General features: G+C 48.8%; 1 protein-coding gene across 2 annotated transcripts in view; it reads right to left on the bottom strand.

The window, feature by feature from the left end:
- The window catches only part of LOC115119363 (Kv channel-interacting protein 1-like), a 61348-nt gene that overhangs the window by 14724 nt on the left and 18676 nt on the right, over nt 1-27948 (bottom strand). Inside the window, exon 2 of one of the 2 annotated variants that reach the window (XM_065018540.1) lies at nt 10613-10694. The exons of the other annotated variant lie outside the window; for it this stretch is intronic. Coding sequence (XP_064874612.1) covers nt 10613-10682 — 70 coding nt within the window. The 5' untranslated portion in view covers nt 10683-10694. The remainder of the gene's footprint in view (nt 1-10612; nt 10695-27948) is intronic. 2 annotated transcript variants of the gene reach the window in all.

Below are 27948 nucleotides of genomic sequence, written 5' to 3'. Positions count from 1 at the left end.
AATCGCTGGGAAATGTTAAGCAGTGTTACTGCTAATGTACATAATCACTGGGAAATGTTAAGTAGTGTTACTGCTAATGTACATAATCACTGGGAAATGTTAAGCAGTGTTACTGCTAATGTACATAATCACTGGGAAATGTTAAGTAGTGTTACTGCTAATGTACATAATCACTGGGAAATGTTAAGCAGTGTTACTGCTAATGTACATAATCACTGGGAAATGTTAAGTAGTGTTACTGCTAATGTACATAATCACTGGGAAATGTTATGCAGTATTACTGCTAATGTACATAATCACTGGGAAATGTTAAGCAGTGTTACTGCTAATGTACATAATCACTGGGAAATGTTAAGTAGTGTTACTGCTAATGTACATAATCACTGGGAAATGTTAAGAAGTGTTACTGCTAATGTACATAATCGCTGGGAAATGTTAAGCAGTGTTACTGCTAATGTACATAATCGCTGGGAAATGTTAAGCAGTGTTACTGCTAATGTACATCATCGCTGGGAAATGTTAAGTAGTGTTACTGCTAATGTACATAATCGCTGGGAAATGTTAAGAAGTGTTACTGCTAATGTACATAATCGCTGGGAAATGTTAAGCAGTGTTACTGCTAATGTACATAATCGCTGGGAAATGTTAAGCAGTGTTGCTGCTAATGTACATAATCACTGGGAAATGTTAAGTAGTGTTACTGCTAATGTACATAATCACTGGGAAATGTTAAGAAGTGTTACTGCTAATGTACATAATCACTGGGAAATGTTAAGCAGTGTTACTGCTAATGTACCTAATCACTGGGAAATGTTAAGTAGTGTTACTGCTAATGTACATAATCACTGGGAAATGTTAAGTAGTGTTACTGCTAATGTACATAATCACTGGGAAATGTTAAGAAGTGTTACTGCTAATGTACATAATCGCTGGGAAATGTTAAGCAGTGTTACCGCTAATGTACAAAATCGCTGGGAAATGTTAAGCAGTGTTACTGCTAATGTACATAATCACTGGGAAATGTTAAGCAGTGTTACTGCTAATGTACATAATCACTGGGAAATGTTAAGTAGTGTTACTGCTAATGTACATAATCGCTGGGAAATGTTAAGAAGTGTTACTGCTAATGTACATAATCGCTGGGAAATGTTAAGCAGTGTTACTGCTAATGTACATAATCGCTGGGAAATGTTAAGCAGTGTTGCTGCTAATGTACATAATCACTGGGAAATGTTAAGTAGTGTTACTGCTAATGTACATAATCACTGGGAAATGTTAAGAAGTGTTACTGCTAATGTACATAATCGCTGGGAAATGTTAAGCAGTGTTGCTGCTAATGTACATAATCACTGGGAAATGTTAAGTAGTGTTACTGCTAATGTACATAATCACTGGGAAATGTTAAGAAGTGTTACTGCTAATGTACATAATCACTGGGAAATGTTAAGCAGTGTTACTGCTAATGTACCTAATCACTGGGAAATGTTAAGTAGTGTTACTGCTAATGTACATAATCACTGGGAAATGTTAAGTAGTGTTACTGCTAATGTACATAATCACTGGGAAATGTTAAGCAGTGTTACTGCTAATGTACATAATCGCTGGGAAATGTTAAGCAGTGTTACTGCTAATGTACATAATCACTGGGAAATGTTAAGCAGTGTTACTGCTAATGTACATAATCACTGGGAAATGTTAAGTAGTGTTACTGCTAATGTACATAATCGCTGGGAAATGTTAAGCAGTGTTGCTGCTAATGTACATAATCGCTGGGAAATGTTAAGCAGTGTTACTGCTAATGTACATAATCGCTGGGAAATGTTAAGCAGTGTTGCTGCTAATGTACATAATCACTGGGAAATGTTAAGCAGTGTTGCTGCTAATGTACATAATCACTGGGAAATGTTAAGCAGTGTTACTGCTAATGTACATAATCACTGGGAAATGTTAAGCAGTGTTACTGCTAATGTACATAATCACTGGGAAATGTTACGCAGTGTTGCTGCTAATGTACATAATCACTGGGAAATGTTAAGCAGTGTTACTGCTAATGTACATAATCACTGGGAAATGTTAAGCAGTGTTGCTGCTAATGTACATAATCACTGGGAAATGTTAAGCAGTGTTACTGCTAATGTACATAATCACTGGGAAATGTTAAGCAGTGTTGCTGCTAATGTACATAATCGCTGGGAAATGTTAAGCAGTGTTACTGCTAATGTACATAATCGCTGGGAAATGTTAAGCAGTGTTGCTGCTAATGTAAATAATCACTGGGAAATGTTAAGCAGTGTTACTGCTAATGTACATAATCACTGGGAAATGTTAAGCAGTGTTACTGCTAATGTACATAATCACTGGGAAATGTTAAGCAGTGTTACTGCTAATGTACATAATCACTGGGAAATGTTAAGCAGTGTTACTGCTAATGTACATAATCACTGGGAAATGTTAAGCAGTGTTACTGCTAATGTACATAATCACTGGGAAATGTTACGCAGTGTTGCTGCTAATGTACATAATCACTGGGAAATGTTAAGCAGTGTTACTGCTAATGTACATAATCACTGGGAAATGTTAAGCAGTGTTGCTGCTAATGTACATAATCACTGGGAAATGTTAAGCAGTGTTACTGCTAATGTACATAATCACTGGGAAATGTTAAGCAGTGTTGCTGCTAATGTACATAATCGCTGGGAAATGTTAAGTAGTGTTGCTGCTAATGTACATAACCACTGGGAAATGTTAAGCAGTGTTACTGCTAATGTACATAATCACTGGGAAATGTTAAGCAGTGTTGCTGCTAATGTACATAATCACTGGGAAATGTTAAGCAGTGTTACTGCTAATGTACATAATCACTGGGAAATATTAAGCAGTGTTGCTGCTAATGTACATAATCACTGGGAAATGTTAAGCAGTGTTACTGCTAATGTACATAATCGCTGGGAAATGTTAAGCAGTGTTGCTGCTAATGTACATAATCACTGGGAAATGTTAAGCAGTGTTGCTGCTAATGTACATAATCACTGGGAAATGTTAAGCAGTGTTACTGCTAATGTACATAATCACTGGGAAATGTTAAGCAGTGTTACTGCTAATGTACATAATCACTGGGAAATGTTACGCAGTGTTGCTGCTAATGTACATAATCACTGGGAAATGTTAAGCAGTGTTACTGCTAATGTACATAATCACTGGGAAATGTTAAGCAGTGTTACTGCTAATGTACATAATCACTGGGAAATGTTAAGCAGTGTTGCTGCTAATGTACATAATCGCTGGGAGATGTTAAGTAGTGTTGCTGCTAATGTACATAACCACTGGCAAATGTTAAGCAGTGTTACTGCTAATGTACATAATCACTGGGAAATGTTAAGTAGTGTTACTGCTAATGTACATAATCGCTGGGAAATGTTAAGCAGTGTTGCTGCTAATGTACATAATCACTGGGAAATGTTAAGTAGTGTTACTGCTAATGTACATAATCACTGGGAAATGTTAAGCAGTGTTACTGCTAATGTACATAATCACTGGGAAATGTTAAGTAGTGTTACTGCTAATGTACATAATCACTGGGAAATGTTAAGAAGTGTTACTGCTAATGTTCATAATCGCTGGGAAATGTTAAGCAGTGTTACTGCTAATGTACATAATCACTGGGAAATGTTACGCAGTGTTGCTGCTAATGTACATAATCACTGGGAAATGTTAAGCAGTGTTACTGCTAATGTACATAATCACTGGGAAATGTTAAGCAGTGTTGCTGCTAATGTACATAATCACTGGGAAATGTTAAGCAGTGTTACTGCTAATGTACATAATCACTGGGAAATGTTAAGCAGTGTTGCTGCTAATGTACATAATCGCTGGGAAATGTTAAGTAGTGTTGCTGCTAATGTACATAACCACTGGGAAATGTTAAGCAGTGTTACTGCTAATGTACATAATCACTGGGAAATGTTAAGTAGTGTTGCTGCTAATGTACATAATCACTGGGAAATGTTAAGCAGTGTTACTGCTAATGTACATAATCACTGGGAAATATTAAGCAGTGTTGCTGCTAATGTACATAATCACTGGGAAATGTTAAGCAGTGTTACTGCTAATGTACATAATCACTGGGAAATGTTAAGCAGTGTTACTGCTAATGTACATAATCACTGGGAAATGTTAAGTAGTGTTGCTGCTAATGTACATAATCACTGGGAAATGTTAAGTAGTGTTGCTGCTAATGTACATAATCACTGGGAAATGTTAAGCAGTGTTACTGCTAATGTACATAATCACTGGGAAATGTTAAGCAGTGTTACTGCTAATGTACATAATCACTGGGAAATGTTAAGCAGTGTTACTGCTAATGTACATAATCACTGGGAAATGTTAAGCAGTGTTACTGCTAATGTACATAATCACTGGGAAATGTTAAGCAGTGTTACTGCTAATGTACATAATCACTGGGAAATGTTAAGCAGTGTTACTGCTAATGTACATAATCATTGGCCTTTTGAAGGGCTCGAAGTCCAACACTGACAGACAGAGTAACATCTCACATATTCTTAGGAAGTGCAAAAGAAACACATCCATTATTAAAAAGAGGCAGAAACTGGCCGACACAAATTCAATGACTCAGAAAAGCAGACCCACACACACCATCGCACTAAATATTACGCTAATGTCATGACACGGTCCGTGTGAAATGCATTAGAGTGCCGTTTGTCTGCTCATCCACATGGACAAGAAGAGTCTGCTATCAACACACGATGAAAAAAAAACACTGTAGTAGATAGTCAACTGAGGCTGTCGTCACAGGATGTCTTGGTTAATAGGCACTCTCACAACCTGCAATACTCTGTATGAGCGTTGGTGAGAGGAGGAATGTTAGAGAGGATGGGAGGGAGGGAAGGAAAGGAGGATGAGAGCAAAACCAGGGATGTGCAAGGGTTGGGTTGAGAGTGAGGAGAAAGATGTAGATCATGAATCAGAGTGTGTGGGAGAAAAGAACGAAGAAGTGATAAAACCAGAAAGAAATGTGGGAATGAGGAGGAGGGGGGAGCAAAAACAGAGAGGGAGGAGTGGAATTGGGGACAAGAAGGAGAGGATGACAGAAAGAGAGAGACAGAGAGAGAGACAGAGGGAGATATGGAGAGAGAGAGCGGGAGCGGGAGAGAGAGAGAAAGAGAGAGGGAGACAGAGTGAGAAATGGAGAGAGAGCGGGAGATATGGAGAGGGGGAGAGAGAGAGCGGGAGAGAGAGAGAGAGACAGAGGGAGATGTGGAGAGAGAGATACGGAGAGAGATATGACAGAGAAAGGAAGACGAGAAAGGGTTTGGGAGACAGGAAGGCAGGAAAAGACAGGAAGGAACAGAAAAAATGAGCAAGAGAGAGAGAGGGAGAGTGGCAGGAAGCAAGAAGAGTAAGACAACATTGCTGCAGGGAGCCCGAGTAAAGGGATGGAAGGATGGGGGCGGAGGAGAAGGAATGACACATTCACCAGAGAGAAAAAGCCATCAAAAGCTTCTGTCGGAGCTGGCTGTCATCAGCCCCATGTCACTAAGACCCTGTCAGACTGTTACAGAGAAGAGACACACACACACTGTCACAGAGATAACATGCATCAGAAAACATCAGAGATGGAAAGACCCAGATAGGATAACACACCTCCGTAGCACAGCTCTAATAAGGTCAAGCTAGGATACTATATTTAACAAGGAACTATAACTGTAATCTGACGTTACCACTAGCCCTACACTCTTAGAAAAAAGGTGTTATCTAAAAGGGTTCTTCAGCTGCCCCAATAGGAGAATCCTTTGAAGAACTCATTTCGGTTCCTATATATACAATTGAATTCAGAAGTTCACATACACTTAGGTTGGAGTCATTAAAACGTGTTTTCAACCACTCCACAAATTTCTTGTTAATTAACAAACTATTGTTTTGGCAAGTCGCTTAGGACATCTACTTTGTGCATGACACAAGTCATTTTTCCAACAATTGTTTACAGACAGATTATTTCACTTATAATTCAATGCATCACAATTCCAAAGGGTCAGAAGTTTACATACACTAAGATGAATGTGCCTTTAAACGGCTTGGAAAATTCCAGAAAATGATTTCATGGCTTTAGAAGCTTCTGATAGGCTCATTGACATCATTTGAGTCAATTGGAGGTGTACCTAAGTCGCTCTGGATAAGAGCGTCTGCTAAATGACTTAAATGTAAATGTAAATGTACCTGTGGATGTATTTCAAGGCCTACCTTCAAACTCAGTGCCTCTTTGCTTGACATCATGGGAAAATCTAAAGAAATCAGCCAAGACATCCACAAGTCTGGTTCATCCTTGGGAGCAAATTCCCAATGTTCCCCACGTTTATCTGTGCAATCAACAGTACGCAAGTATAAACACCATGGGACCACACAGCTGTCATACCGCTCAGGAAGGAGATGCGTTCTGTCTCCTAGAGATGAACGTACTCTGGTGCGAAAAGTGCAAATCAATCCCAGAACAACAGCAAAGGACCTTGTGAAGATGATGGAGGAAACAGGTACAAAGGTATCTATATCCATATTAAAATGAGTATTATATCGACATAACCTGAAAGGCCGCTCAGCAAGGAAGAAGCCACTGCTCCAAAACCGCCATAAAAAAGCCAGACTACGGTTTGCAACTGCACATGGGAACAAAGATCGTACTTTTTGGAGAAATGTCCTCTGGTCTGATGAAACAAAAATAGAACTGTTTGACCATAATGACCATCGTTATGTTTGGAGGGAAAAGGAGGAGGCGTGCAAGCCGAAGCATGGGGGTGGCAGCATCATGTTGTAGGGGTGCTTTGCTGTAGGAGGGACCGGTGCACTTCACAAAATAGATGACATCACGAGGAAAGAAAATGATGTGGATATATTGAAGCAACATCTCAAGACATCAGTCAGGAAGTTAAAGCTTGGTCGCAAATGGGTCTTCCAAATGGACAATGACCCCAAGCATACTTCCAAAGTTGTGGCAAAATGGCTTAAGGACAACGAAGTCAAGGTATTGGAGTGGCCATCACAAAGCCCTGACCTCAATCCTATAGAAGATTTGTGGGCAGAACTGAAAAAGTGTGTGCAACAAGGAGGCCGACAAACCTGATTCAGTTACACCAGCTCTGTCAGGAGGAATGGGCCAAAATTCACCCAACTTATTGTGGGAAGGCTAGCCGAAACTTTTGACCCAAGTTAAACAATGTAAAGGCAATGCTACCAAATACTAATTGAGTGTATGTAAACTTCTGACCCACTGGGAATGTGATGAAAGAAATAAAAGTTGAAATAAATCATTCTCTCTACTATTATTCTGACATTTCACATTCTTAAAAAAAGTGGTGATCCTAACTGACCTAAAACAGGGAATTTTTTATTAATGTCAGGAATGATTAAATGTCAGGAATTGTGAAAAAATGAGTTTAAATGAATTTGGCTAAGGTGTATGCAAACTTCCGACTTCAACTGTATATACTGTATATAAAATACATTTTTTAAAGGAGAACCCTTTTTGGTTCCAGGTAGAACCCTTTCCACAAAGGGTTCTTCATGGAACCCAAAATAATTTTACCTGGAACCAAAAAAGATTCTACCTGGAACCTTTTTTTCTAAAAGTGTAGCATACATTGTTGATATGACAAGATAGATATGTAAGGAACAAGACAGATATTCAAAATGTTTGTTTTTGTCCTTCATCAATCTACACACAATACCCCATAATGACAAAGCAAAAACAGGATTGTAGAAATGTTTGAAAATGCATAAATTAAATCAACTGAAATATCACATTTATATCTCTATCTGTCTTGTTCCTTCCTTAAAGCTGTCAAGGGGTCTGAATAGTTTCTGAATGCACTGTACGTAAGAAACAAGACAGATATGTAATGAAAGGGACAGATATGGAAGGAACGAGACAGATATGGAAGGAACGAGACAGATATGGAAGGAACGAGACAGATATGGAAGGAACGAGACAGATATGGAAGGAACGAGACAGATATGGAAGGAACGAGACAGATATGGAAGGAACGAGACAGATAAGGAAGGAACGAGACAGATATGGAAGGAACGAGACAGATATGGAAGGAATAAAACAGATATGGAAGGAATAAGACAGATAAGGAAGGAACGAGACAGATATGGAAGGAACGAGAGATAAGGAACGAACGAGACAGATATGGAAGGAACGAGAGATAAGGAAGGAACGAGACAGATATGGAAGGAACGAGAGATAAGGAAGGAACGAGACAGATATGGAAGGAACGAGAGAAGGAAGGAACGAGACAGATATGGAATGAACGAGACAGATATGGAAGGAACGAGACAGATAAGGAATGAACAAGACAGATAAGGAAGGAACGAGACAGATATGGAAGGAACGAGAGATAAGGAACGAACGAGACAGATATGGAAGGAACGAGAGATAAGGAAGGAACGAGACAGATATGGAAGGAACAAGACAGATATGGAAGGAACGAGACAGATATGGAATGAACAAGACAGATATGGAATGAACAAGACAGATATGGAAGGAACGAGACAGATATGGAAGGAATAAGACAGATATGGAAGGAATAAGACAGATAGGGAAGGAACAAGACAGTTAATGCAATGCAAACTATATTTAATCATTTATATTTAATGTCTTCATTATGTCAATATTTCATGATATAAAACATGATATGTTATCTAATGTGATTTATATTACAATATGGAAATAGCCCATGGAAAAATAATCAAAAGAGCAATATGCAAAATTGTGCAAATTTGCAATAAGCATGGATAACTTTGGAACCACCAATCTCATATCATCTCACTGACTCCCAAAACTGATATATTGTGTTGCCATGCCAACCGTGCTTCCAAGGGAACAGGCAAGACGGAAGAGAGTGTGTGAGCAGAGTGACAAATACCTTGTGTGTTTCCCCTCCACTGATGTCTGCACATACACTTATGTACACACACACACACACACACGCACACGCACACGCACACGCACACACGCAAACACATAGACATTACCTTACACTAGAGCATGTATATATCCTCTATGTCCTGATGACACTACCCTTCTCTCTAGAGTTATCACCCACACATTACCTCAGGTTTTACCTCTCTCTCTCACACACACATTACCTCAGGTGTTACCTCTCTCTCTCACCCACACATTACCTCAGGTTTTACCTCTCTCTCTCTCTCACACACACATTACCTCAGGTGTTACCTCTCTCTCCCACCCTCACATTACCTCAGGTGTTTTCTCTCTCACCCACACATTACCCCAGGTGTTACCTCTCTCACTCACACATGACCTCAGGTGTTAACTCTCTCTCTCATCCTCACATTACTTCAAGTGTTAAGTCTCTCTCTCACCCACGCATTCCTCAGGTGTTACCTCTCTCTCTCTCACACACATTACCCCAGGTGTTAACTCTCTCTCTCTCTCTCTCTCACACACACACATTACCTCAGGTGTTACCTCTCTCTCTCTCACGCACATTACCTCAGGTGTTACCTCTCTCTCTCATACATTACCTCAGGTGTTACCGCTCTCTCTCTCACACACACTACCTTAGGTGTTACCTCTCTCTCTCACACACACATTACCACAGGTGTTACCTCTCTCTCTCTCTCTCTCTCTCTCTCTCTCACACACACACACATTACCTCAGGTGTTACCTCTCTCTCTCTCACGCACATTACCTCAGGTGTTACCTCTCTCTCTCATACATTACCTCAGGTGTTACCGCTCTCTCTCTCACACACACTACCTTAGGTGTTACCTCTCTCTCTCACACACACATTACCTCAGGTGTTACCTCTCTCTCTCTCTCACACACATTACCTCAGGTGTTACCTCTCTCTCACACACATTACCTCAGGTGTTACCTCTCTCTCCCAGACATTACCTCAGGTGTTACCTCTCTCTCACACACATTACCTCAGGTGTTACCTCTCTCTCACCCACACATTACCTCAGGTGTTACCTCTCTCTCACACACATTACCTCAGGTGTTACCTCTCTCTCTCTCACACACATTACCTCAGGTGTTACCTCTCTCTCACACACATTACCTCAGGTGTTACCTCTCTCTCACACACATTACCTCAGGTGTTACCTCTCTCTCTCTCTCTCACACACATTACCTCAGGTGTTACCTCTTGCTCACACACACATTATCTCAGTTATTACCTCTCGCTCACCCACACATTGCCTCAGGTGTTACCTCTCTCTCTCTCTCTCCCACACATTACCTCAGGTGTTACCTCTCTCTCATCCACACATTACCTCAGGTGTTACCTCTCTCTCTCATACACACATTCAACTGATGCTTCCATGGAATAGTGACTTTATGATAATAATAATAATTATTATTATTATTATTATTATGTGTGTGTATGACATTGTATTGGTTGCATGTGTTGTTGATAGGTGTAGGTTGTGTTGTTTTCATAAATGTGTGTATGTGAGTGCTAGCATCCTTTTTTCCCACACATCCTGTGTGTGTGTGTGTGTGTGTGTGTGTGTGTGTGTGTGTGTGTGTGTGTGTGTGTGTGTGGTGCGCCTGTGTGTGTCCGTGTGTCTCACCTCTGGATGGCCGCCTCCTCTCCCCCTTGGTCCTCTCCCCCATGGTTAACGTGCCCACCACAGCGCCCATGTTGTCAGAGGTCTGTAACGTGTCTGACAGTTAGCTCTCACACTGCCTCCCTCACTCCCTCCCTCTCTCTCTCTCTCTCTGTCCCTCTTTCCACTCATCCTGTCATCTGACTCGGAATGGTTTACCTCAACGACGCCCCGCTATCTTTCTTTCGTTCTTTTAAGCTCTCGATCTATGTGGAGCCTCGAAGTTCCTCTCCCTCTGCTTCTCCCTCTCCTCTCTCCTCTCTCCCCCTTCTCTCCCTCTCTCTCCTATCTCTCCCCCTCCCTCGTTTCTCACCTTCTCTCTCTATCTCTCACATCTCTCCTTCTCTCTCCCTCTCCTCTTCTCTCTCCTCTTCCCTCTCCCTCTCCTCTTCTCTCTCCGTCTCCTCTTATCTTCTCTCTCCCTCTCCTCTTCTCTCTCCCTCTCCTCTTCTCTCTCCCTCTCCTCTTCTCTCTCATTCTCTCTCTCTATATCTCCCTATATCTCTCTCATTCTCTCTCTCTATCGCCCTATATCTCCCTCTCGCCTTCTCTCTGACTCTCTCCCTCTCTCCTTCTATCTCACTATCTCTCCATAACTCTCCTTCTCTCTCCTTCTCTTTCCCTCTCTCTTACCCTCTCTCCCTGTCTCTCCCTCTCTCTCCCTGTCTCTCCCACTCTCTCCCTTGATCTCCTTCTCTCTCCTTACCTCTCTCCTACTCTCTCCCCCATCTCTCCTTCTCTCTCTCTCCCTCTCTCCCTCCCTCTCTCCCTCCTTCTCTCCCTCTCATTCTCTCCCTCTCCTTCTCCTTCTCTCCTTCTCTCCCTCTCCTTCTCTCTCCCTCCTTCTCTCTCCCTCCTTCTCTCTCCTCTCCCATTCTCTCTCTCTCTATCACCCTATATCTCCCTCTCGCCTTCTTTCTCTCTCTCTCCCTCTCTCCCTCTCTCCATCCCACTGATCACCCACTACATACATCATCCATCCCACTGATCACCCACTACATACATCATCCATCCCACTAATCACCCACTACATACATCATCCATCCCACTAATCACCCACTACATACATCATCCATCCCACTGATCACCCACTACATACATCATCCATCCCACTGAGAAGGAGTGTGGGGATGGGGGGAGAAAGGGGGAGAGAAGGAGTGTGGGGATGGGGGGAGAAAGGGGGAGAGAAGGAATGTGGGGATGGGGGAGAGAAGAAGTGTGGGGATGGGGGAGAGAAGAAGTGTGGGGATGGGGGGGAGAGAAGGAGTGTGGGGAAGGGGGAGAGAAGGAGTGTGGGGAAGGGGGAGAGAAGGAATGTGGGGATGGGGGAGAATGAGTGTGGGGAAGGGGGGGGAATTTGGGGAGAGAAGGTGTGGGGAAGGGGAGATAAGGAGTGTGGGGAAGGGGGAGAGAAGGGGCGAGAGAAGGAGTGTGGAGATGGGGGGAGAGAAGGAGTGTGGGGAAGGGGGAGAGAAGGAGTGTGGGGAAGGGGGAGAGAAGGGGCGAGAGAAGGAGTGTGGAGAAGGGGAGAGAAGGAGTGTGTGGGGAAGGGGGAGAGAAGAAGTGTGGGGAAGGGGAGAGAAGGAGTGTGGGGAAGGGGAGAGAAGGAGTGTGGGAAGGGGGAGAGAAGGAGTGTGGGGAAGGGGGAGAGAATGAGTGTGGGGAAGGGGGAGAGAAGGAGTGTGGGGATGGGGGAGAGAAGGAGTGTGGGGAAGGGGGAGAGAAGGGGCGAGAGAAGGAGTGTGGAGATGGGGGAGAGAAGGAGTGTGGGGATGGGGAGAGAAGGAGTGTGGGTAAGGGGAGAGAATGAGTGTGGGGAAAGGGGGAGAGAAGGAGTGTGGGGATGAGGGGAGAGAAGGAGTGTGGGGGGGGGAGAGAAGGGCGAGAGAAGGAGTGTGGGAAGGGGAGAGAATGAGTGTGGGGAAGGGGGAGAGAAGGAGTGTGGGGATGGGGAGAGAAGGAGTGTGGGGAAGGGGGAGAGAAGAAGGGGCGAGAGAAGGAGTGTGGAGATGGGGGAGAGAAGGAGTGTGGGGAAGGGGGAGAGAAGGAGTGTGGGGATGGGGGAGAGAAGGAGTGTGGGTAAGGGGAGAGAAGGAGTGTGGGGAAGGGGAGAGAAGGAGTGTGGGGATGGGGGGGAGAGAAGGAGTGTGGGGATGGGGGGAGAGAAGGAGTGTGGGGATGGGGGGAGAGAATGAGTGTGGGGAGGGGGAGAGAAGGAGTGTGGGGAAGGGGGAGAGAAGGAGTGTGGGGGAAAGGGGAGGAGAGAAGGGGCGAGAGAAGGAGTGTGGAGATGGGGGAGAGAAGGAGTGTGGGGAAGGGGGAGAGAAGGAGTGTGGGGAAGGGGGAGAGAAGGGGCGAGAGAAGGAGTGTGGAGAAGGGGGAGAGAAGGAGTGTGGGGAAGGGGGAGAGAAGGAGTGTGGGGAAGGGGGAGAGAAGGAGTGTGGGGAAGGGGGAGAGAATGAGTGTGGGGAAGGGGGAGAGAAGGAGTGTGGGGATGGGGGGAGAGAAGGAGTGTGGGGAAGGGGGAGAGAAGGGGCGAGAGAAGGAGTGTGGAGATGGGGGAGAGAAGGAGTGTGGGGATGGGGGAGAGAAGGAGTGTGGGTAAGGGGGAGAGAATGAGTGTGGGGAAGGGGAGAGAAGGAGTGTGGGGATGGGGGGAGAAGGAGTGTGGGGAAGGGGGAGAGAAGGGGCGAGAGAAGGAGTGTGGGGAAGGGGGAGAGAATGAGTGTGGGGAAGGGGAGAGAAGGAGTGTGGGGATGGGGGAGAGAAAGTGTGGGAAGGGGGAGAGAAGGGCGAGAGAAGGAGTGTGGAGATGGGGGAGAGAAGGAGTGTGGGGAAGGGGGAGAGAAGGGGAAGAGAGAAGGAGTGTGGAGAAGGGGAGAGAAGGAGTGTGGGGAAGGGGAGAGAAGAAGTGTGGGGAAGGGGGAGAGAGGGAGTGTGGGGAAGGGGAGAGAAGGAGTGTGGGGAAGGGGGAGAGAAGGAGTGTGGGGAAGGGGGAGAGAAGGAGTGTGGGGAAGGGGAGAGAATGAGTGTGGGGAAGGGGGAGAGAAGGAGTGGGGGATGGGGGAGAGAAGGAGTGTGGGGAAGGGGGAGAGAAGGGGCGAGAGAAGGAGTGTGGAGATGGGGGAGAGAAGGAGTGTGGGGATGGGGGAGAGAATGAGTGTGGGGAAGGGGGAGAGAAGGAGTGTGGGGATGGGGGAGAGAAGGAGTGTGGGGAAGGGGGAGAGAAGGGGCGAGAGAAGGAGTGTGGGGAAGGGGAGAGAATGAGTGTGGGGAAGGGGGAGAGAAGGAGTGTGGGGATGGGGGAGAGAAGGAGTGTGGGGATGGGGGAGAGAAGGAGTGTGGGGAAGGGGGAGAGAAGGGGCGAGAGAAGGAGTGTGGAGATGGGGGGAGAGAAGAGTGTGGGGATGGGGGAGAGAAGGAGTGTGGGTAAGGGGAGAGAATGAGTGTGGGGAAGGGGGAGAGAATGAGTGTGGGGAAGGGGGAGAGAAGGAGTGTGGGGAAGGTGGAGAGAATGAGTGTGGGGAAGGGGGAGAGAAGGAGTGTGGGGATGGGGGGAGAGAAGGAGTGTGGGGAAGGGGGAGAGAAGGAGTGTGGGTAAGGGGAGAGAAGGAGTGTGGGGAAGGGGAGAGAAGGAGTGTGGGGAGGGGAGAGAAGTGTGGGGGAGGGGGAGAGAAGGAGTGTGGGGGTGGGGGGAGAGAAGGAGTGTGGGGAAGGGGGAGAGAAGGAGTGTGGGGATGGGGGGAGAAAGGAGTGTGGGGAGGGGGAGAGAATGAGTGTGGGGAAGGGGGAGAGAAGGAGTGTGGGGATGGGGGAGAGAAGGAGTGTGGGAAGGGGAGAGAAGGAGTGTGGGGAAGGGGGAGAGAAGGAGTGTGGGTATGGGGGAGAGAAGGAGTGTGGGGAAGGGGGAGAGAAGGAGTGTGGGGAAGGGGAGAGAAGGAGTGTGGGGATGGGGGAGAGAAGGAGTGTGGGGAAGGGGGAGAGAATGAGTGGGGGAAGGGGGAGAGAAGGAGTGTGGGGAAGGGGGAGAGAAGGAGTGTGGGGAAGGGGGAGAGAAGGAGTGTGGGGAAGGGGGAGAGAAGGAGTGTGGAGAAGGGGGAGAGAAGGAGTGTGGGGAAGGGGGAGAGAAGAAGTGTGGGGAAGGGGGAGAGAGAAGGAGTGTGGGGAAGGGGGAGAGAAGGAGTGTGGGGAAGGGGGAGAGAAGGAGTGTGGGGAAGGGGAGAGAATGAGTGTGGGGAAGGGGGAGAGAAGGAGTGTGGGGATGGGGGAGAGAAGGAGTGTGGGGAAGGGGGAGAGAAGGGGCGAGAGAAGGAGTGTGGAGATGGGGGAGAGAAGGAGTGTGGGGATGGGGGAGAGAAGGAGTGTGGGTAAGGGGGAGAGAATGAGTGTGGGGAAGGGGGAGAGAAGGAGTGTGGGGATGGGGGAGAGAAGGAGTGTGGGGAAGGGGAGAGAAGGGGGAGAGAGAAGGAGTATGGGGAAGGGGGAGAGAATGAGTGTGGGGAAGGGGGAGAGAAGGAGTGTGGGGATGGGGGAGAGAAGGAGTGTGGGGAATGGGGGAGAGAAGGGGCGAGAGAAGGAGTGTGGAGATGGGGGAGAGAAGGAGTGTGGGGAGGGGGAGAGAAGGAGTGTGGGGAAGGGGGAGAGAAGGGGCGAGAGAAGGAGTGTGGAGAAGGGGGAGAGAAGGAGTGTGGGGAAGGGGGAGAGAAGAAGTGTGGGGAAGGGGGAGAGAAGGAGTGTGGGGAAGGGGAGAGAAGGAGTGTGGGGAAGGGGGAGAGAAGGAGTGTGGGGAAGGGGGAGAGAAGGAGTGTGGGGAAGGGGGAGAGAATGAGTGTGGGGAAGGGGGAGAGAAGGAGTGTGGGGATGGGGGAGAGAAGGAGTGTGGGGAAGGGGGAGAGAAGGGGCGAGAGAAGGAGTGTGGAGATGGGGGAGAGAAGGAGTGTGGGGATGGGGGAGAGAAGGAGTGTGGGTAAGGGGGAGAGAATGAGTGTGGGGAAGGGGAGAGAAGGAGTGTGGGGATGGGGGAGAGAAGGAGTGTGGGGAAGGGGGAGAGAAGGGGCGAGAGAAGGAGTGTGGGGAAGGGGGAGAGAATGAGTGTGGGGAAGGGGGAGAGAAGGAGTGTGGGGATGGGGGAGAGAAGGAGTGTGGGGATGGGGGAGAGAATGAGTGTGGGGAAGGGGGAGAGAAGGAGTGTGGGGGATGGGGGGGGAGAAGGAGTGGGAAGGGGAAGAGAGAAGGAGTGTGGGGAAGGGGGAGAGAAGGAGTGTGGGTAAGGGGGAGAGAAGGAGTGGGGAAGGGGAGTGTGGGGAAGGGGGAGAGAAGGAGTGTGGGGAAGGGGGAGAGAAGGGGTGGGGATGGGGGAGAGAAGGAGTGTGGGGAAGGGGGAGAGAGGAGGAGTGTGGGGAGGGATGGGGGAGAGAAGGAGTGTGGGGAAGGGGGAGAGAAGGAGTGTGGGGAGGGGGGGGGGAGTGTGGGAGAAGGAGTGTGGGGGAAGGGGAGAGAAGGAGTGTGGGGATGGGGGGGATGGGAATGGGGAGAGAAGGAGTGTGGGGAAGGGGGAGAGAAGGAGGTGGGGAAGGGGAGAAGGAGGGAGAGAAGGAGAGAGTGTGGGGAAGGGGGAGAGAAGGAGTGTGGGGAGGGGGAGAGAAGGAGTGTGGGGAAGGGGGAGAGAAGGAGGGGATGGGGGAGAGAAGGAGTGTGGGGAAGGGGGAGAGAAGGAGTGGGGAAGGGGGAGTGTGGGGAGAGAAGGAGTGTGGGGATGGGGGGAGAAGGAGTGTGGGGATGGGGGAGAGAAGGAGTGTGGGGAAGGGGAGAGAAGGAGTGTGGGGAGGGGAGAAGTGTGGGGAAGGGGAGAAGGAGTGTGGGGATGGGGGAGAGAAGGAGTGTGGGGGGGAAGGGGGAGAGAAGGGGGAGAGAAGGAGTGTGGAGATGGGGAGAGAAGGAGTGTGGGGATGGGGGAGAGAAGGAGTGTGGGTAAGGGGAGAGAATGAGTGTGGGGAAGGGGGAGAGAAGGAGTGTGGGGATGGGGGAGAGAAGGAGTGTGGGGAAGGGGGAGAGAAGAGAGAAGGAGTGTGGGGAAGGGGGAGAGAAGGAGTGTGGGGAAGGGGGAGAGAAGGAGTGTGGGGATGGGGGGAGAGAAGGAGTGTGGGGATGGGGGAGAGAATGAGTGTGGGGAAGGGGAGAGAAGGAGTGTGGGGATGGGGGAGAGAAGGAGTGTGGGGAAGGGGAGAGAAGGAGTGTGGGGAAGGGGGAGAGAAGGAGTGTGGGTAAGGGGAGAGAAGGAGTGTGGGGAGAGGGGGAGTGTGGGGAAGGGGGGAGAAGGAGTGTGGGGATGGGGGAGAGAAGGAGTGTGGGGAAGGGGAGAGAAGGAGTGTGGGGATGGGGGAGAGAAGAGTGTGGGGAAGGGGGAGAGAAGGAGTGTAGGGAAGGGGGAGAGAAGGAGTGTGGGGAAGGGGAGAGAAGGAGTGTGGGGATGGGGGAGAGAAGGAGTGTGGGGAAGGGGAGAGAAGGAGTGTGGGGAAGGGGGAGAGAAGGAGTGTGGGGATGGGGGAGAGAAGGAGTGTGGGGAAGGGGGAGAGAAGGAGTGTGGGGATGGGGGAAGAAGGAGTGTGGGTAAGGGGAGAGAAGGAGTGTGGGGATGGGGGGGGAAGGAGGAGGGGAAGGGGGAGAGAAGGGGAGAGAAGGAGTGTGGGGAAGGGGGAGAGAAGGAGTGTGGGGAAGGGGGAGAGAAGGAGTGTGGGGATGGGGAGAGAAGGAGTGTGGGGATGGGGGAGAGAAGGAGTGTGGGGAAGGGGGGAGGGGGGGAGAGAAGTGTGGGGGGGAGAGAAGGAGTGTGGAGATGGGGAGAGAAGGAGTGTGGGGATGGGGGAGAGAAGGAGTGTGGGTAAGGGGGAGAGAATGAGTGTGGGGAAGGGGAGAAGAATGAGTGTGGGTAAGGGGAGAGAAGGAGTGTGGGGAAGGTGGAGAGAATGAGTGTGGGGAGGGGGAGAGAAGGAGTGTGGGGATGGGGGAGAGAAGGAGTGTGGGGAAAGGGGAGAGAGAAGGAGTGTGGGGATGGGGGAGAGAAGGAGTGTGGGGAAGGGGAGAGAAGGAGTGTGGGGGGGGGGAGAAGGAGTGTGGGGAGGGGGGAGAGAAGGAGTGTGGGAAGGGGGAGAGGAGGAGTGTAAGGGGGAGAGAAGGAGTGTGGGGATGGGGGGAGAGAAGGAGTGTGGGGAAGGGGAGAGAAGGAGTGTGGGGAATGGGGGGAGAGAAGGAGTGTGGGGAAGGGGGGAGAGAAGGAGTGTGGGGAAGGGGGGAGAGAAGGAGTGTGGGGAAGGGGGAGAGAAGGAGTGTGGGGAAGGGGAGAGAAGGAGTGTGGGGATGGGGGGAGAAGGAGTGTGGGGAAGGGGGAGAGAAGGAGTGTGGGGAAGGGGGAGAGAAGGAGTGTGGGGATGGGGGAGAGAAGGAGTGTGGGGAGGGGGAAGTGGGGGATGGGGAGAAGAAGGAGTGTGGGGAAGGGGGAGAAGGAGTGTGGGGAAGGGGGAGAGAAGGAGTGTGGGGATGGGGGAGAGAAGGAGTGTGGGTAAGGGGGAGAGAAGGAGTGTGGGGAAGGGGGAGAGAAGGAGTGTGGGGATGGGGAGAGAAGGAGTGTGGGGAAGGGGGAGAGAAGGAGTGTGGGGATGGGGAGAGAAGGAGTGTGGGTAATGGGGGAGAGAAGGAGTGTGGGTAAGGGGGAGAGAAGGAGTGTGGGGAAGGGGGAGAGAAGGAGTGTGGGGAAGGGGGAGAGAAGGAGTGTGGGGAAGGGGAGAGAAGGAGTGTGGGGATGGGGGAGAGAAGGAGTGTGGGGAAGGGGAGAGAAGGAGTGTGGGGATGGGGGGGAGAGAAGGAGTGTGGGGAAGGGGAGAGAAGGAGTGTGGGGAAGGGGAGAGAAGGAGTGTGGGGATGGGGGAGAAGGAGTGATGGGGGGAATGAGTGTGGGGGGGAGAGAAGGAGTGTGGGGAAGGGGAGAGAAGGAGTGTGGGGAAGGGGGAGAGAAGGAGTGTGGGGATGGGGGGAGAGAAGGAGTGTGGGTAAGGGGGGAAGGGGGAGAGAAGGAGTGGGGGAGGGGGAGAGAAGGAGTGTGGGGATGGGGGGGAGAGAAGGGTGTGGGGATGGGGGGAGAGAAGGAGTGTGGGGAAGGGGGAGAAGTGTGGGGGGGAGAGAAGGAGTGTGGGGATGGGGGGAGAGAAGGAGTGTGGGGAGGGGGGAGAGAAGGAGTGTGGGGATGGGGGGGGGAGAGAAGGAGTGTGGGGAAGGGGGAGAGAAGGAGTGTGGGGAAGGGGAGAGAAGGAGTGTGGGGATGGGGGAGAGAAGGAGTGTGGGGAAGGGGGAGAGAAGGAGTGTGGGGAAGGGGGAGAGAAGGAGTGTGGGGGAGGGGGAGAGAAGGAGTGGGGAAGGGGGAGAGAAGGAGTGTGGGGAAGTGGGGGAGAGAAGGAGTGTGGGGAAGGGGGAGAGAAGGAGTGTGGGGAAGGGGGAGAGAAGGAGTGTGGGGAAGGGGAGAGAAGGAGTGTGGGGAAGGGGAGAGAAGGAGTGTGGGGATGGGGGAGAGAAGGAGTGTGGGGGGGAGAGAAGGAGTGTGGGGGGGGGAGAGAAGGAGTGTGGGGAAGGGGAGAGAAGGAGTGTGGGGAAGGGGGAGAGAAGGAGTGTGGGGATGGGGGGAGAGAAGGAGTGTGGGGAAGGGGGAGAGAAGGAGGTGGGGAGGGGGGGAGAGAAGGAGTGTGGGGAAGGGGAGAGAAGGAGTGTGGGGGGGAGAGAAGGAGTGTGGGGATGGGGGAGAGAAGGAGTGTGGGTGGGGGAGAGGGGGAAGGGGAGAGAAGGAGTGTGGGGAAGGGGAGAGAAGGAGTGAGAAGGAGTGGGAAGGGGAGAGAAGGAGTGGGGGGGGGGGAGAGAAGGAGTGTGGGGAGGGGGAGAGAAGGAGTGGGGGAGGGGGAGAGAAGGAGTGTGGGGAAGGGGGAGAGAAGGAGTGTGGGGAGGGGGGAGAAGGAGTGTGGGGGGGGGAGAGAAGGAGTGTGGGGAGGGGGAGAGAAGGAGTGTGGGGATGGGGGAGAGAAGGAGTGGGGAGGGGGAGAGAAGGAGTGTGGGGAGGGGGAGAGAAGGAGTGTGGGGAAGTGTGGGGGGAGAGAAGGAGTGTGGGGATGGGGAGAGAAGGAGTGTGGGGAGGGGGAGAGAAGGAGTGTGGGGGGGGAGAGAAGGAGTGTGGGGAGGGGGAGAGAAGGAGTGTGGGGAGGGGAGAGAAGGAGTGTGGGGGGGGAGAGAAGGAGTGTGGGATGGGGGAGAGAAGGAGTGTGGGGATGGGGGGGGGAGAGAAGGAGTGTGGGGAGGGGGGAGAGAAGGAGTGTGGGGAAGGGGAGAGAAGGAGTGGTAAGGGAGAGAAGGAGTGTGGGGATGGGGAGAGAAGGAGTGTGGGGATGGGGGAGAGAAGAAGTGTGGGGAGGGGGAGAGAAGGAGTGTGGGGTTGGGGGAGAAGGAGTGTGGGGATGGGGGGGAGAGAAGGAGTGTGGGGATGGGGGAGAGAAGAAGTGTGGGGAAGGGGGAGAGAAGGAGTGTGGGGATGGGGGAGAAGGAGTGTGGGTAAGGGAGAGAAGGAGTGTGGGGATGGGGGAGAGAAGGAGTGTGGGGATGGGGGGAGAGAAGGAGTGTGGGGATGGGGGAGAGAAGGAGTGTGTGGGGGGATGGGGGAGAGAAGGAGTGTGGGGATGGGGGAGAGAAGGAGTGTGGGGAATGGGGGAGAGAAGGAGTGTGGGGAAGGGGGAGAGAAGGAGTGTGGGGGAAGGAGTGTGGGGAAGGGGGAGAGAAGGAGTGTGGGGAAGGGGGAGAGAAGGAGTGTGGGGGGGGGGAGAAGGAGTGTGGGGAGGGGGAGAGAAGGAGTGTGGGGAGGGGGAGAGAAGGAGTGTGGGGATGGGGGAGAGAAGGAGTGTGGGGAGGGGGAGAGAAGGAGTGTGGGGATGAGGGGGGGGAGAGAAGGAGTGTGGGGAAGGGGAGAGAAGGAGTGTGGGTAAGGGGGAGAGAAGGAGTGTGGGGATGGGGGAGAGAAGGAGTGTGGGGATGGGGGAGAGAAGAAGTGTGGGGAAGGGGGAGAGAAGGAGTGTGGGGAATGGGGGGGAAGAACAGAAGAACAGAATGGAAAATGGAAGAGAAACAGGAAGAGAAGGCGTGAGGGGGTAAAGACAGAGATTGAGGATAATGACAGAGCTGTTATGTGCTGAAGAACCCCCTGAAAAATCTGAATTGAAAAATACATATACATTTTTTTAAATAAAATTAAAATAACATTTTTTCTCTCTCACAAAAGTAGTGCACTGCGCCAATACTAGTCCTGTATTAGCGGACTGATATAGCCGACTGTAGCACAGGCCCCAAAAAATATATTCTGGATGGAGAAATGGAGAGAGGGAACAAAGATCCTCACACAGTGTGCTGTGAGCTATACTTGCCAAGGCCATTAGTCAAGAAGCAACTTTAACCAACGAACATCATTATAGGAGAAAATGGTACAATACACTGAACACTATGTGTGAATATACACAACTTTGCTCGTTAATGAAATACACTGACTCTGAGGTCTTAAAAACAGTATGTATGCATAGCCTGAGTATGACAGTTCTGGTCAAGTGAGCCACGGCTCTTTTATGACTAATACATCAGGAGTCTAATTGAGTTAATCCACAGAATGAGACTAAAGAATGTTAGTTGTTAAATGGTATAACAATTACCATACATAGGAATATAAACTGAGCATACAGAACATTAGGAACACCTTCCTAATATTGAGTTGCACCCCCCTTTACTCTCAGAACAGCCTCAACTCGTCAGGGCATGGACTCAACACGGTGTCGAAAGAGTTCCACATGTGCACCTTTACTAAAAATATCGCAGCACCCCCACCCAAACATATCTTCCCACGGCTATGACCATAACCTTTTAGAGTTAATGCCTAACCTTAATAATTCAGAGTTAATGCCTAACCTTAATAATTCAGAGTTAATGCCTAACCTTAATAATTCAGAGTTAATGCCTAACCTTAATAATTCAGAGTTAATGCCTAAACTTAATAATTCAGAGTTAATGCCTAACCTTAATAATTCAGAGTTAATGCCTAAACTTAATAATTCAGAGTTAATGCCTAACCTTAATAATTCAGAGTTAATGCCTAAACTTAATAATTCAGAGTTAATGCCTAAACTTAATAATTCAGAGTTAATACCTAAACGTAATAATTCAGAGTTAATGCCTAAACTTAATAATTCAGAGTTAATGCCTAAACTTAATAATTCAGAGTTAATGCCTAACCTTAATAATTCAGAGTTAATGCCTAAACTTAATAATTCAGAGTTAATGCCTAAACTTAATAATTCAGAGTTAATACCTAAACGTAATAATTCAGAGTTAATGCCTAAACTTAATAATTTATAATTCTAAAAACTCTGGAAATGCATAGTGTAGACAGAAGTATGTGGACACCCCTTCAAATTAGTGGATTGGCTATTTCAGCCACACCCGTTGCTGACAGATGTATAAAATCAAGCACACCGCCATGCAATCTCCATAGACAAACATTGGCAGTAGAATGGCCTAACTGAAGAGGTCAGTGACTTTCAACGTGGCACCGTCATGGGATGCTACCTTTCCAACAAGTCAGTTTGTCAAATTTCTGCCCTGCTAGAGCTGCCCAGGTCAACTATAAGTGCTGTTATTGTGAATTGGAAACGTTTAGGAGCAACAACGGCTCAGCCGTGAAGTGGTAGGCCACACAAGCTCACAGAACGGGACTGCCGAGTGCTGAAGTGCGTAAAAAAATATCTGTCCTCGGATGCAACACTCACTACCGAGTTCCAAACTATCTCTGGAAGCAACGTCAGCACAAGAACTGTTTGTCGGGAGCTTTATGAAATGGGTTTCCATGGTCGAGCAGCAACACACAAGCCTAAGATTACCATGCGCAATGCCAACTGTCAGCTGGTGTGGTGTAAAGCTCGCCGCAATTGGATTCTGGAGCAGTGGAAACGTGTTCTCTGGAGTAATGATGTACGCTTCACCATCTGGCAGTTTGGTGAATGAATCTGGGTTTGGCGGATGCCAGGAGAACGCTAACTGCCCCAATGCATAGTGCCAACTGTAAAGTTTGGCGGAGGAAGAATAATGGTCTGGGGCTGTTTTTCATGGTTCGGGCTAGGCCCCCTAGTTCCAGTGAAGGGAACTCTTAATGCTAGAGAATTCAATGACATTCTAGACAATTCTATGCTTCAGTTTGGGGAAGGCCCTTTCCTAGTTCAGCATGACAATGCCCCCGTGCACAAAGTGAGGTCCATACAGAAATTATTTGTTGACATCGGTGTGGAAGAACATGACTGGCCTGCACAGAGCCCTGATCTCAACCCCATCTAACACCTTTGCGTTGAATTGGAACACCGACTGCGAGCCAGGCCTAATCGCCCAACATCAGTGCCCGACCTCACTAATGGTGGCAAATCCACACAGCAATGTTCCAACATCTAGTGGAAAGTTTTCCCAGAAGATGGGAGGTTGTTATAGCAGCAAAGTGGGGACCAACTCCATATTAATCCCCATGATTCTGGAATGAGATGTTCGACGAGCATATGTCCACATAGTTTTGGTCATGTAGTGTATCTTTATCAAGATAGACTTTGTGAGCCTTGAGATATAAACATATCGCTTCACATATCTCTTCACAAAATCAATTGCTCATGAATGTCCATTTCTTTCCTCCACAGTCCTCAGATATGGATCTCCATCTGTGTAGATATTAGAAACCTTCATACGTCAAATTTATTCTGCATCAAATCCTTTCCTTCACCGTCTTATAAATTCCTCAGACATCCGGTATTTATCAGGATAGACTTCACAAGCCTTGAGTCATGAATATGTCTCTTCAGAATACCAATTTCACATCCTCCACAGTCTTGCTGCATAGCTGTATCTCTCTGTCTCAGACCCATCTCAGACCTTGCTTTCCCAATGAGCACAAGACACAACTAAAACATCTTTTCAAAGCCATCTTTTTGACACATTTTGCTCACTGGATTATCTCTATCAGTACACAGTAGTAATGATGAACCTTCCTTCAGATGATTCAGGATCCCAGTCCTATTGATGGGTCACCAACGCTCAGACTGAGACAGAGAAGGTGACAGAGGGAATAGAGCTGCCAAACTCTCTGACACGCCTTGCTATTATTCTCATCTTACTGGAAATGTTTTGTCTCTGCTCCTGGTGCTGTCTGTGACAGACTGGGTTGATGTGATGTCTCTGCTCCTGGTGCTGTCTGTGACAACCTGGGTTGATGTAATGTCTCTGCTCCTGGTGCTGTCTGTGACAGACTGGGTTGATGTGATGTCTCTGCTCCTGGTGCCGTCTGTGACAGACTGGGTTGATGTGATGTATCTGCTCCTGGTGCTGTCTGTGACAGACTGGGTTGATGTGATGTCTCTGCTCCTGGTGCTGTCTGTGACAGACTGGGTTGATGTGATGTCTCTGCTCCTGGTGCTGTCTGTGACAGACTGAGTTGATGTGATGTCTCTGCTCCTGGTGCCGTCTTTGACAGACTGGGTTGATGTGATGTCTCTGCTCCTGGTGCTGTCTGTGACAGACTGGGTTGATGTGATGTCTCTGCTCCTGGTGCTGTCTGTGACAGACTGGGTTGATGTGATGCCTCTGCTCCTGGTGCTGTCTGTGACAGACTGGGTTGATGTGATGCCTCTGCTCCTGGTGCTGTCTGTGACAGACTGGGTTGATGTGATGTCTCTGCTCCTGGTGCTGTCTGTGACAGACTGGGTTGATGTGATGTCTCTGCTCCTGGTGCTGTCTTTGACAGACTGGATTGATGTGATGTCTCTGCTCCTGGTGCTGTCTTTCACAGACTGGGTGCTCGGTTCAGAACAGGTTCTTCTTCTGATTAGTTTATAGGTTGGGAGTACTGTGGGAGTGGGAGCAGGGATGTAAGCAGTTTTGACAGTAAATCTATGGTCGGCCGGTGCCGTTTAAGATAAGGGAAGATGATAATTGTTTTTGTCAGCATGGCCTGACAAAATGTCAGCATAGTGGATGACTGTCATTCATATTCCATTCACCCAGTTCAATGTAACAGTGATAGGTTTAAACTACTACATGATACTAGAATTTCCCCTATACCCATCATGAGGTTGCTACAACCTAGCCTATGAATGAAGGTTTAGAACGTAGGTGCACACAGGTCGAGAGAAACATTTGCGGTGACAGAAGACATGTCTTTCAACAGAATTGACGGAATGAATACACCCTTGATTACACTCTTCTTAGTAATTCTGTCTGGAGATTTAGGATGTTTGAATGTCCCTAATCTCCTCAGCTTTAACTTCTCACATCTACATTCCTGGCGGTCAAACATATTCAGCCCCTCTCCAATGAGATTTGAATAGAAAGTGTTTCTTTACCATTAAACACCAACGCGTTTCAGCACACCAGCTTTAATCAGGGTGCCTTTCACATGACTGAATAGGCTTCTCACATGACTCACTCAGGCTCATCAGGGATTGGATATGAAATGAAAAAAGACTGGAAACTCTGTGGAGGATAGTGAACTTAAGCTTGTCTACCACTCAGCAAACCACACACATCAAGCAACTTATACTGAACAAAAATATATACACAACATTTTTTTATTTTTTTATTCGTTATTTTACCAGGTAAGTTGACTGAGAACATGTTCTCATTTACAGCAACGACCTGGGGAATAGTTACAGGGGAGAGGAGGGGGATGAATGAGTCAATTGTAAACTGGGGATGATTAGGATGATTAGGAATTTATCAGGACACCGGGGTTAACACCCCTACTCTTACGATAAGTGCCATGGGATTGCTAGTGACCTCAGAGAGTCAGGACACCCGTTTAACGTCCCATCCGAAAGACGGCACCCTACACAGGGAAGTGTCCCCAATCACTGCCCTGGGGCATTGGGATATTTTTAGACCAGAGGAAAGAGTGCCTCCTACTGGACCTCCAACACCACTTCCAGCAGCATCTGGTCTCCCATCCAGGGACAGACCAGGACCAACATGCAATCATTTAAAAGATTTTACTGAGTTACAGTTCAAATAAGGAAATCAGTCCTTTGAAATAAATTTGTTAGGCCCTAATCTATGGATTTCACATGACTGGGAATACAGATATACATCTGTTGGTCACAGATACCTTAACAAAAAGGTAGGGGAGTGGATCAGAAAACCAGTCAGTATCTGGTGTGACTGTGGCTTGTGGAATGTTGTCCCACTCCTCTTCAATGGCTGTGCGGAATTGCTGTATATTAGCGGGGCTGGAACACGCTGTCGATCCAGAGCATCCCAAACATGCTCCATGGGTGAGATGTCTGGTGAGTATGCAGGCCATGGAAGAACTGGGACATTTTCAGCTTCTAGGAATTGTGTACAGATCCTTGCGTCATGGGACTGTCCGTTATCATGCTGAAACATGAGGTGATGGCAGTGGATGAATGGCACGACAACGGACCTCGGGATCTCGTCACGGTATCTCTGTGCATTCAAATTGCCATTGATAAAATTAAATTATGTTCATTATTCGTTATGCTCTCTCTAATTCTCTCTTTCTTTCTCTCTCTCGGAGGACCTGAGCCCTAGGACCATGCCCCAGGACTACCTGACATGATGACTCCTTGCTGTCCCCAGTCCACCTGGCCGTGCTGCTGCTCCAGTTTCAACTGTTCTGCCTTATTATTATTCGACCATGCTGGTCATTTATGAACATTTTAACATCTTGGCCATGTTCTGTTATAATCTCCACCCGGCATAGCCAGAAGAGGACTGGCCACCCCACATAGCCTGGTTCCTCTCTAGGTTTCTTCCTAGGTTTTGGCCTTTCTAGGGAGTTTTTCCTAGCCACCGTGCTTCTACACCTGCATTGCTTGCTGTTTGGGGTTTTAGGCTGGGTTTCTGTACAGCACTTTGAGATATCAGCTGATGTACGAAGGGCTATATAAATACATTTGATTTGATTTGATTTGATTGTCTGTAGCTTATGCCTGCCCATACCATAACCCCACCACCACCATGGGGCACTCTGTTCAAAACATTGACATCCGCAAACCACTCGGCCACACAACACCATACACGTGGCCTGCGGTTGTGAGGCCAGTTGGAACGTACTGCACAGTTCTCAAAAATGACATTGGAGGTGGCTTATGGTAGAGAAATTAACTTTCAATTCTCTGGTGGACATTCCTGCAGTCAGCATGCCAATTGCACGCTCCCTCAAAACTTGAGACATCTGTGGCATTGTGTTGTGTGACAAAACTTTTATTGCCCCCAGAATAAGGTGCACCTGTGTAATGATCATGCTGCTTAATCAGGTTCTTGATATGCCACACCCGTCAGGTGGGTGGATTATTTTAGCAAAGGATAAATGCTCACTAACAGGGATGTAAACAAATGTGCTTTCTGTGCGTGTGGAACATTTCTGGGATATTTTATTTCAGCTCATGAAACATGGGACCAACACTTTACATGCTGCATTTATATTTTTGTTCAGTGAAAATACGGTACACAGACAGCGGAAAATGCATGCGCACACGTGAATACACACATGCACGCATGCACAGAAAAACATGCGCTTGCATGCACACACAGCAACACACTCACATACACAGTGCTGTGGGCAGTGGATTATCACCCCTGGGTGGAGCCATGTGACTAATAAAGCTCTTTGGCAGTTCTAACACAGTGCTGTGGGCAGTGGATTATCACCCCTGGGTGGAGCCATGTGACTAATAAAGCTCTTTGGCAGTTCTAACTGATCCTTGTGGTGTCTGTTGATGTGAGGGTATGATTGGGGTTACTGATGAAGCTGGAGGAGAGGAGAGAGGAGAGGAGAGGAGAGGAGCGGAGAAGAGTGGAGAGAAGAGGAGCGGGGAGGAGCAGAGAAGAGCGGAGAGGAGAGGAGTGAAGAGGAGCAGAGAGGAGCAGAGAGGAGAGGAGAGGAGTGGAGACTAGCAGAGAGGAGCGGAGAAGAGCGGAGAGGAGCAGAGAGGAGAGGAGCAGAGCAGAGAGGAGCGGAGTGGAGAAGAGCAGAGAGGAGTAGAGAGGAGAGGAGCGGAGAGGAGCGGAGGGGAGCAGAGAGGAGAGGAGAGGAGAGGAGAGAAGAGAAGAGGAGCGGAGCGGGAGAGGAGAGAAGAGGAGCGAAGAGGAGAGGAGCGGAGGGGACTAGAGAGGAGCAGAGCGGAGAGGAGAGGAGCAGAGAGGAGCGGAGAGGAGCAGAGAGGAGCGGAGAGGAGCAGAGA

This window comes from Oncorhynchus nerka, linkage group LG5, assembly GCF_034236695.1.
Source record: "Oncorhynchus nerka isolate Pitt River linkage group LG5, Oner_Uvic_2.0, whole genome shotgun sequence".
Taxonomy (NCBI): domain Eukaryota; kingdom Metazoa; phylum Chordata; class Actinopteri; order Salmoniformes; family Salmonidae; genus Oncorhynchus; species Oncorhynchus nerka.
Note: the sequence above shows the minus strand (reverse complement) of the source record. Positions and strands in the feature narration are given on the sequence as shown.